General features: G+C 47.4%; 1 protein-coding gene across 3 annotated transcripts in view; it reads right to left on the bottom strand.

The window, feature by feature from the left end:
• Positions 1-167: 167 nt before the first annotated feature.
• LOC110520323 (breast cancer anti-estrogen resistance protein 1) overlaps positions 168-11,254 on the bottom strand; it is a 128,210-nt gene continuing 117,123 nt past the window's right edge. For all 3 annotated transcript variants that reach the window (XM_090221081.1, XM_090220991.1, XM_036974963.2), the window contains exons 4-7: positions 4,938-5,042; positions 3,475-4,698; positions 2,565-2,648; positions 168-2,364 (exon numbers count right to left, since the gene is read on the bottom strand). In XM_090221081.1, coding sequence (XP_090077207.1) covers positions 1,852-2,364; positions 2,565-2,648; positions 3,475-4,698; positions 4,938-5,042 — 1,926 coding nt within the window. In that variant the 3' untranslated portion in view covers positions 168-1,851. The remainder of the gene's footprint in view (positions 2,365-2,564; positions 2,649-3,474; positions 4,699-4,937; positions 5,043-11,254) is intronic.

The raw sequence follows: 11,254 nt of genomic DNA on the forward strand, positions 1-11,254 counted from the left end.
AATGTCATATCAGTTTTTTTATTTGTTATAAATTTGGAAAGATTTCTAAAAACCTGTTTTTGCTTTGTCATTATGGGGTATTATGTGTAGATTGATCAGAAGGAAAAACACGATTGAATCAATTTTAGAATAAGGCTGTAACGTAACAAAAAGTCAAGGGGCCTGAATACTTTCCGAAGCACTGTATTTTCCAGTTATGCAATGTACAGCAGAAGTATGTTCTTAACATATATATTTCAAATCTTAAAACACAGATTTGAGACCAGAATAACATTACCAGTCAGCTTAGTTTTCAATGTATTATTTCTTTACTTCATAGGGGTTTCAACTATATCCACAACAACATGTTGCAGTGCTTTATAATACAATATGTTGCATTGAACTTCCCCCTCTGACATAATCTGATACTTAGAATACAACCAGTCAGGTTTTAGAAAACAGGTCAATGGAAACTAGAGTGTTAGCAGATTCCTCTGCTTTGTTTGGAGATTTCTCCAGGACTGAAGAAATAGTAAAACACACCCCCTGACCAAGCTAACTCACATCCCTCTGGTACAGCTATTGAAGTGGGATATGATACAGCTGCTGCAATGTGATTTGAATAGTGTCAAGAATGGTTCATGTTAGGCTAACAGATATTACCGTCAATATCTTACGTGTGTGTGTGTGTGTGTACATCCATTTGGTAAAAAGCAGAGGTGGAGCTCATAAACAACCACTCCTTAATATGCTCATCAATTTACAAGGGGGTTGAGTGCATGCTAATGAAAACAAATGCACTTTTCACACCAATTATATCCTCACAAACAGTACACCTAACCATTACAGGTTCCCCTGGCCTGCAGGGTGCAGCAGTGCTGTCCAGGAAGTGCTAGGGGGAGGACAGGCAGAGTTCCACCTCTGGGAGGTGAGCAGAGAGCCTGGTATGGAGCACAGGAGACTTCTAGAACAGACTTCTAGAACAGAGTCACAAGAGTCCAAAGCAACCCTATAGACCACAGAGCATGCAGGCCTAGGAGAGTCTGGGAGAGTGTGGTGAATACTAGCACTCTAGTGGCAGCAGACAGACGGACAAAGCTTTGTGCTTTTGACGAACAAGGGAAGTAGAAATGCTGACCATAAAATTATTTTCATTCTTCCTTCAATCTCAAAGGAAGAGATGGTACTAAAATACAGTATTCTAATTGGGACATTTTAATTAGCATGTAGAGCTACTCAAATGAAACCTGTCCCATGACAGCAGTGAGAACTTTATTAACTGTCTGTCATGGAAACCTCTCTCTCCCAGGTCCTACCCAGAATGCCTTGCACTCACAACACGATGCCTAGCCTCCTTTGACAGCTCTAAGGAAAGCTATTTATTTTCTGTCAACATATCCTCCACCTCACCTAAGTACATGACTTTTACAAAATCCACCATTATTGATAATCTAGGATGAAAAACAGCATTAAGTACTACATACATTTTGTTTGAAATGTAAACATCCTTAATCAACGTATTATAACAATAATAATAACAATTATAATAATCAGAGCAATAATTACAGTTTAGCAATAATAATAATAATGGACATTGCCTAAAAACTACATCCTGTTGAGTTTTTCCAGAAGGTCTCAAAAACATATATATAGTGGAAGTACATTTTCTTTCTGGCTAATAGTAACTTAAATATTTACAATGATTCATTTACAACCTATGGCCCAGCCCAGTCAGATAGTTGTCCTTTTTAAAAATAAAAAGCACAAGAGGAGGATGAAGGGTCCATGTGTCTGTGATAGTGGCCCACTAGGTGTGTGGGTGCTGTGTGTCCCAGTGTGGACTCCCCATGTCAGTGTCTCAGGACCGGAGGTTCACATGGCCACCAGCTGACCCAGAGCCATGCGGAACTGCTGTGTGCAGCCGGCCAGCTCCCTCACCCTCTCCGTCATGTCTCGCGCCGCACCGGGGGAAGGATACTGCAGCGCTGCAGTCTTGGTGCTCACCACAATGTCCTTGAGTTTGTCACACAGAGCATTACTGTGCTGGGCCACATGCGCCCGCACCTCTGGGGACTTGGCCTGTCGAGAGAGCGTGTCCCCGATGAACACCAGCTTGTGTGCGCTGAGGATGACAAATTTGCTGTGAGCCACGAAGATCTTGGGCGGCTGGTTGTTGTTGATGGAGGAGTAGAAGGCGTCGATGGCGTTGGTGAGGGTGGTGACGTTGGCCTCACACTGCTCCGAGTAGAAGAGCAGCAGCTGTCGGTCGCCCATGCTCAGCTTGCTCCGCTGGGCCGCTGGATAGTGGGGAGGCGGGGTCCAGCCTGAGATGTCATTGTTGATTGGCTGGCTGACTTCCTGCTCCAGTCGCTCAAACTGTTTCAGCTGCAGTAGATGGGAACACAAAGAGAGTAAATAAATACCTGCCTGATCTGTAAAACATCCCATGTGAACTGACTGAACCCTCAACCACTAAGACAACAATGGAACAGCACAGTCACACATAATGTTCTTTCAAACACTCCCTTATTAATTACTAAGATACACATCCACTCTCACTGACTGACAGACCCACAGGTCCTCACCTGCTGCCGTTCCAGTGTGGTTTTGTTGTGTCTGGTCCCTTTCTCTAATAATTGCCTCTGATTCTTCTCAAACTCTTCCTTACCCTGGAAATCAAACGACAGAAAGAAGCTGTATTTACTGCTCCAAACACATAGACACAAACACACTAAGACAATGCTGGGATGGGATTTTAATTCAACTGGCTCAAGGGAGGATCACCCATATAAAATAATGTCTGACACCACGTGTGATAATCCTCCTAATCAGTAGAGGGCAGTATGAGCTCATATCACACCAGACCAGACTGCAGCTCTGCCACTGCACTGAGAGAAAGTGACACATGACATCGAGATTTGAATGTTAGTGTGCCAAACACACATATAGCACTGAAACATATTTAAGATATGGTTGTTGTATTTTAAATAAGATCATATCATCTTAACATAATCTGTTCTCCTTGCATTTTCATAACAACAACACTGCTGCACATGAGGGATACAACAGCAGCAATGGACAGCGAAAGCGGTGACATATGATGGGTAGAGAAACACGCCTGTACATGCAGTAATGGTGACTGATGATGACACCTGAAGCAGTGCGTTGGGGGAGTATGTGTACCCCACATGACGAAGCCTTGTATGGGAAATTGATCAATCTACTGGTGTATCATCATCTCTATCTTCTCTTTCATCTGAAATACTGTACCAGCGTATCATTAAACACAGACAGACACTATGGTTTACATGCTTAACATAATCCATGGGTTAATGTAGAGTGCTGCTGATTGCTCCAAACCACCATGCTGTTATAAGTACCAGTGCTGTCACTGACAGTACCAACACACTCCAACCTTATTCTCCACTGATAATTGAGGATGTAAACGCGTATGTGATGATCTGTTTTGTTCTTTCATATGAGGAGGGATATTACCTGTAAATGCACATAGTCATAGTCCTCCATCCAGCCCTCCTCTGTAGTCTCGTAGGGCCGGTCATGGGTCTCCTCCTCGGCCGTGAACTTGGGCGGGGACGGCAGGGGCCGGGACTGGATGTTGGCCCTGCCGTCTCCTGTCTGATAAGCTGAGATGTTGTTATTGGTCATCTGACCCATGAGGTCAGTAGTGTGGGGGACGTGGGGCAGAGGAAGCTGCTGCTGCTTGTTTGTCCTTTTAAAGAGCAGCGAGGCGTTGCCATGGAGAAAGGAAGCCAGCTGTTTAGTGTCGTCGGGCACGCCCCGGGCACACATGACCAGCCGGTCCAAGTCATCCCCACCATTGCCTGCTAAGGGTGCCATTTGAGCAGAGGGGGCCCAGCCCACCGCGTCCAGAGCCTGGCTGTACTTGACCAGGCCCTGGAAGGCCTCCTCCATCTTCTGCACCTGCTTGCCCAGCTTGGCCTGCAGCGTGCGGTCAGTGGCCTGGGCAGAGTTGGCCACGGCCCCCCGTGCAAACTCGAGCAGGTCCCTGACGGCCGCCCTCATCCTGTCCACCGCCTTCCTGATGGCTGGCAGGTTGGCCTCCATCTGGGTGGGGCTGCGCCAGTTCCCACTGATGAAAGACATGAGGAGGGAGACGGAGCCCTCCACCTCCTGCTGTAGGTGGGAGAGGCACTCCATGGCCTGCTCCAGGTCTAGGATCAACAGCTTCCCCGGGCCGGCCTGGCTGGGCACCGCCGACTCCCTGACTGGCACCATGTCCAGAGAGGAGGTGGACAGGTTGCTGCGGGTGCTGCCCGTGCTGGAGGCAGACAGGCGTTTGAAGCTGACAGTCATCTCCTCTGTGGCACCCGCGTCTCTCACCACCTGAGGGGGGACGTCATAGATGGAGTCCTCACACGCAGGCCGCTCACGTGGGAAATCGTACACATCCTGGGGGTTGTGGTGTCCGCCCTTCCTCAGACTGGCAGGGATGTCGTAGATCTCCTGGCCCAGGGGGGCGTGATAGGCGTCTGGGTGGCGCTTGCCGGTGAGGGGAGGGGGAGGGACGTCGTACACATCTTCAGGGATGGGGGGCTCAGGCCCCCCGGGGATCAGATAGCCCTGGCTCTGGCTCTCCAGACTCTTCAGCTTGGCAAAGTGGGGGGGGACATCATAGGTCTCCTCCCTGATAGGAGCATCTGGAACATCCTTACTGACGGAGGGGGGGAAGTCGTACACCTGGGAGGGAGACAGAGGCAACATCAAACACACATACTGTACTGCCATAGGACTTCATAATGATGTATAACACATTCTGACTCATGATAAGGAGGAGGGATGGTTACTTTAAGACCCCACATATCCAGCACACAAGGACAGATGGTAAAGTACACTGGGATTGATGAGTCTACCACTGTCTTCCTCCTCTCCTACAACAACAGAGAGGACACCCTATTGGTGCAGCAGCAGCCTCTCACCGTTTGCTGGGAGAACAGCTGGCTCTTGTCCACACTGGGGGGCGTGTCATAGACGTCTTGGCCACTGGGGGGGCCTTTCACCACCATGGGTGGCGTGTCATACACCTGGGGGGAAGAGAGAAGGCACAGTGAGATAAAACACCCCAAGCAATAAAGATACATTTACAGACACACTATCAGAGATATACATACACACATTAAAAGAGACGTGCACACATACAGACACACACAGTGCGGCAGGTAGCCTAGCGGTTAGAGCGTTGGGCCAGTAACTGAAAGGCTGGTAGTTCACATGCCTGAGCTGACAAAGTGAAAAATCTGTTGATGTGCCCTTGAGCAAGGTACTTAACCCTAATTGCTTGAAGGTCACCGTTGATAATGGCTGAGCCTGGCCGTGACCCCACTCTGAGGGTATCTCAGAGGGAGTTGGGATATGCAAAGAACACATTTCCAATTCACATGTGTATTAATATACACTTACATAAACATCCACCAAATTATTAGTATTTCATAAAAAGGCAATCAGGAGTAAGAGCTCAATTACAGCTGCAGCAGACTCAATTGAGGAGCATATTAAAAAGGGAGGGACTAATGAAATCATGCTTCTGAGGGAGTGTTGGATTAATCCAGTTGAATGTGGAGAAGGTGGGAGGGACACTTAGCCCACTTTGTCCTCTAATCTCTCCTCTTTCTGGGCCTCCTCTCTTCTCCACTGCCTTCCTACCATTTTTTGTATGCTTTCTTTTAACCTCTCTCCTCTTCCCCATTAGTTAGGGTGCATAATGTCAGGGAAGGGGAGACAAACAGAGGCATTATTAAGGCTGCAGACAGAGGGGGTTAGTGATGGCGTTGATACACACAGTAGGACCATCTCTCCCACTCCTACACAGAGGATACACATCCCAACTGGGACTGGCCCTGACACACACACAGGAGCAGGACTGACTGGAGCAGGACGGACTGGAGCAGGACTGACTGGAGTAGGACTGACTGGAGTAGGACTGACTGGATCAGGACTGACTGGAGCAGGACTGACTGGACCAGGACTGACTGGAGTAGGACTGACTGGAGTAGGACTGACTGGATCAGGACTGACTGGAGTAGGACTGACTGGATCAGGACTGACTGGACCAGGACTGACTGGACCAGGACTGACTGGAGCAGGACTGACTGGAGCAGGACTGACTGGACCAGGACTGACTGGAGCAGGACTGACTGGAGCAGGACTGACTGGACCAGGACTGACTGGAGCAGGACTGACTGGACCAGGACTGACTGGAGCAGGACTGACTGGAGCAGGACTTACTGGACCAGGACTGACTGGACCAGGACTGACTGGAGCAGGACTGACTGGAGCAGGACTAACTGGAGCAGAACTGACCGGAGCAGGACTGACTGGAGCAGGATTCAAGTTGGAAACAGCTGGAGAAAATATTTTATACAGCAGAGACCATAACCTTAGTGCTAACTCTGCTCTCATAAAACCTCAGTGCTACTGGTCAGTTGTGCCTGCATTGGAGGTTTTAGTGCAACAATGATACGGAATGTGTTTGAGAGGATGCCTATTGCCTAACCTCTTTTCTAAAGCACTGTCAAATTCAATCCCACAATGCACTTGAGCCTGGAGCAGCGGCGAGGGAATTAACTTTGCTGTCAGTCTTGTGTGAGTAAACTTCTGGAACATACCGCCATGCAGCAGCCAATGTCTTGTCTCTGTCTGTCTGCCTCCAGCCTATGAAGGGTCTGATGTTGATGAACAGACTATTTCAGAACTACAGTGGGGCAAAAAAGTATTTAGTCAGCCACCAATTGTGCAAGTTCTCCCACTTAAAAAGATGAGAGAGGCCTGTAATTTTCATCATAGGTACACTTCAACTATGACAGACAAAATGAGAAAAAAAATCCAGAAAATCACATTGTAGGATTTTTAATGAATTTATTTGCAAATTATGGTGGAAAATAAGTATTTGGTCACCTACAAACAAGCAAGATTTCTGGCTCTCACAGACCTGTAACTTCTTCTTTAAGAGGCTCCTCAGTCCTCCACTCGTTACCTGTATTAATGGCACCTGTTTTAACTTGTTATCAGTATAAAAGACACCTGTCCACAACCTCAAACAGTCACACTCCAAACTCCACTATGGCCAAGACCAAAGAGCTGTCAAAGGACACCAGAAACAAAATTGTAGACCTGCACCAGGCTGGGAAGACTGAATCTGCAATAGGTAAGCAGCTTGGTTTGAAGAAATCAACTGTGGGAGCAATTATTAGGAAATGGAAGACATACAAGACCACTGATAATCTCCCTCGATCTGGGGCTCCACGCAAGATCTCACCCCATGGGGTCAAAATGATCACAAGAACAGCAACACACTACGCCGCCAGGGACTCAAATCCTGTGGTGCCAGACGTGTCCCCCTGCTTAAGCCAGTACATGTCCAGGCCCGTCTGAAGTTTGCTAGAGAGCATTTGGATGATCCAGAAGAAGATTGGGAGAATGTCATATGGTCAGATGAAACCAAAATAGTAAAAACTCAACTCGTCGTGTTTGGAGTTGCATCCAAAGAACACCATACCTACTGGGGCTGTTTTTCTGCAAAGGACCAGGACGACTGATCTGTGTAAAGGAAAGAATGAATTGGGCCATGTATCGTGATATTTTGAGTGAAAACCTCTTTCCATCAGCAAGGGCATTGAAGATGAAACGTGGCTTGGTCTTTCAGCATGACAATGGTCACAAACACACCGCCCGGGCAACGAAGGAGTGGCTTCGTAAGAAGCATTTCAAAGTCCTGGAGTGGCCTAGCCAGTCTCCAGATCTCAACCCCATAGAAAATCTTTGGAGGGAGTTGAAAGTCCGTGTTGCCCAGCAACAGCCCCAAAACATCACTGCTCTAGAGGAGATCTGCATGGAGGAATGGGCCAAAATACCAGCAACAGTGTGTGAAAACCTTGTGAAGACTTACAGAAAACGTTTGACCTCTGTCATTGCCAACAAAGGGTATATAACAAAGTATTGAGATATACTTTTGTTATTGACCAAATACTTATTTTCCACCATAATTTGCAAATAAATTCATTCAAAATCCTACAATGTGGCCTCCCGGGTGGCGCAGTGGTTAAGGGCGCTGTACTGCAGCGCCAGCTGTGCCATCAGAGTCCCTGGGTTCGCGCCCAGGCTCTGTCGTAACCGGCCGCGACTGGGAGGTCCGTGGGGCGACGCACAATTGGCCTAGCGTCGTCCGGGTTAGGGAGGGCTTGGTCGGTAGGGATGTCCTTGTCTCATCACGCACCAGCGACTCCTGTGGCGGGCCAGGCGCAGTGCGCGCTAACCGAGGTTGCCAGGTGCACGGTGTAGCCTCCGACACATTGGTGCGGCTGGCTTCCGGGTTGGATGCGCGCTGTGTTAAGAAGCAGTGCGGCTGGTTGGGTTGTGTATCGGAGGACGCATGACTTTCAACCTTCGTCTCTCACGAGCCCGTACGGGAGTTGTAGCGATGAGACAAGATAGTAGCTACTACAACAATTGGATACCACGAAATTGGGGAGAAAAAGGGGTAAAAATAAAAAAATCCTATGTGATTTTCTGGATTTTTTTCTCATTTTGTCTGTCATAGTTGAACATTTCAGGCCTCTCATCTTTTTAAGTGGGAGAACTTGCACTAAATACTTTTTTTGCCCCACTGTATGTCATGCAATAAATTGCAAATTAATTACTTAAAAATCATACAATGTGATTTTCTGGATTTTTGTTTTAGATTCCGTCTCTCACAGTTGAAGTGTAGCTATGATAAAAAAATTACAGACCTCTACATGCTTTGTGAGTAGGAAAACCTGCAAAATCGGCAGTGTATCAAATACTTGTTCTCCCCACTGTAGGTAATGTTTGTCACCAAGTTAAGGAGCTTGGTAATGAGTTTTAGAGGGCAGTGGTTCATCGTTTAGGTTAATGGCTGTATTAAACAGCACTTTGTTGATCATAAACATCAGATTGACGCTCCATGTGTGACAAATGCACACTCACAAACACACAACCCAATCTACTGCCAGTGTCTGACAATCTACTGCCAGGGTCTGACAATCTACTGCCAGGGTCTGACAATCTACTGCCAGGGTCTGACAATCTACTGCCAGGGTCTGACAATCTACTGCCAGGGTCTGACAATCTGCTGCCAGGGTCTGACAATCTACTGCCAGGGTCTGACAATCTACTGCCAGGGTCTGACAATCTACTGCCAGGGTCTGACAATCTACTGCCAGGGTCTGACAATCTACTGCCAGGGTCTGACAATCTACTGCCAGGGTCTGACAATCTACTGCCAGGGTCTGACAATCTGCTGCCAGGGTCTGACAATCTGCTGCCAGGGTCTGACAAAGGACCTCCTCTAAAGTTGATGATGCTGAGGAAGGATTATCTGCAGGCTGGGTGTCAATAAGCGTTGCACCTGAGGAGGAATAGAGTATGTGGTATCTAAGACTCAACTTCCTCCCTGTTTCTCTACAACCTGACAGCAAACAGCAGCAGACTGACAAGCCAACTTCTCCCTCCTTCTAAACACTTATAACACACAGCAAATTGCACTCCCATCACTTGAATTGCTGCTGTCCCCAAACAAGCAGATTAGCAATTATAATTTGGCCCAAACAGTGTGATACAATCTGTTCTCCAGGCCTTTGGGGGATGAGACTGACAGAGAGAGGAGGCAAGAGGGACTACAGTATGAATAACTAATCCACCCCCCCAACCATTGGGCACCTTGAGAAAACACTTGATCAGAATCTTGAATTCAGCCGATGCAATTTGTTTGGAGTTGGTATTCAACGTGGGTACACTGATCTGATAGCAGACAGGTTGGAGTGAAAAATAGATGTTTGTGTTACTCCTCTCAGCAGAAAACCAAAACCAGGGCTCAATAGATTGTCCAGTGAACCTGGGCTGCTATCTGAGCTTGAATGCAATGATATCCCTACAATGATATCCCTACAATGATATCCCTACAGGCCCTATATTTGAAGGATCACATTGCCTCTCTAAAAGGCTGTATGTCTACTCCTTTCAGATTCCTCTTATTCATTTTTGTTTCTACTCTCTGTTTGTCTTCCAACTGCTTTTCTCCCTCTCTGATGCAGTCAAACAGCTTTTCCTCTTTTCCCCTCATTCTCTCCTCCTTCCAACTGCTTTTCTCCCTCTCTGATGCAGTCAAACAGCTTTTCCTCTTTTCCCCTCATTCTCTCCTCCTTCCAACTGCTTTTCTCCCTCTCTGATGCAGTCAAACAGCTTTTCCTCTTTTCCCCTCATTCTCTCCTCCTTCCAACTGCTTTTCTCCCTCTCTGATGCAGTCAAACAGCTTTTCCTCTTTTCCCCTCATTCTCTCCTCCTTCCAACTGCTTTTCACCCTCTCTGATGCAGTCAAACAGCTTTTCCTCTTTTCCCCTCATTCTCTCCTCCTTCCAACTGCTTTTCTCCCTCTCTGATGCATTCAAACAGCTTTTCCTCTTTTCCCCTCATTCTCTCCTCCTTCCAACTGCTTTTCACCCTCTCTGATGCAGTCAAACAGCTTTTCCTCTTTTCCCCTCATTCTCTCCTCCTTCCAACTGTTTTTCTCCCTCTCTGATGCAGTCAAACAGCTTTTCCTCTTTTCCCCTCATTCTCTCCTCCATCCAACTGCTTTTCACCCTCTCTGATGCAGTCAAACAGCTTTTCCTCTTTTCCCCTCATTCTCTCCTCCTTCCAACTGCTTTTCTCCCTCTCTGATGCAGTCAAACAGCTTTTCCTCTTTTCCCCTCATTCTCTCCTCCTTCCAACTGTTTTTCACCCTCTCTGATGCAGTCAAACAGCTTTTCCTCTTTTCCCCTCATTCTCTCCTCCTTCCAACTGCTTTTCTCCCTCTCTGATGCAGTCAAACAGCTTTTCCTCTTTTCCCCTCATTCTCTCCTCCTTCCAACTGCTTTTCTCCCTCTCTGATGCATTCAAACAGGTTTTCCCCTCATTCTCTCCTCCTTCCAACTGTTTTTCACCCTCTCTGATGCAGTCAAACAGCTTTTCCTCTTTTCCCCTCATTCTCTCCTCCTTCCAACTGCTTTTCTCCCTCTCTGATGCAGTCAAACAGCTTTTCCTCTTTTCCCCTCATTCTCTCCTCCTTCCAGCTAGTTCTTTACCCCTCTCTACTGCCATGCGACCTTTGCTGTGTCTGTGTGTTTCTGTGTGTATGTGTGTGTGTGTGTGTGTGTGTGTGTGTGTGTGTGTGTGTGTGTGTGTGTGTATGAATGACACAGAAAGCGGGTTCACCTTCAGAGCCAAAGCACTTGCAGCTCAG

Source organism: Oncorhynchus mykiss, chromosome 1 (genome assembly GCF_057628025.1).
Source record: "Oncorhynchus mykiss isolate SJ-2025 chromosome 1, ASM5762802v1, whole genome shotgun sequence".
NCBI classification, from domain to species: Eukaryota; Metazoa; Chordata; class Actinopteri; order Salmoniformes; family Salmonidae; genus Oncorhynchus; species Oncorhynchus mykiss.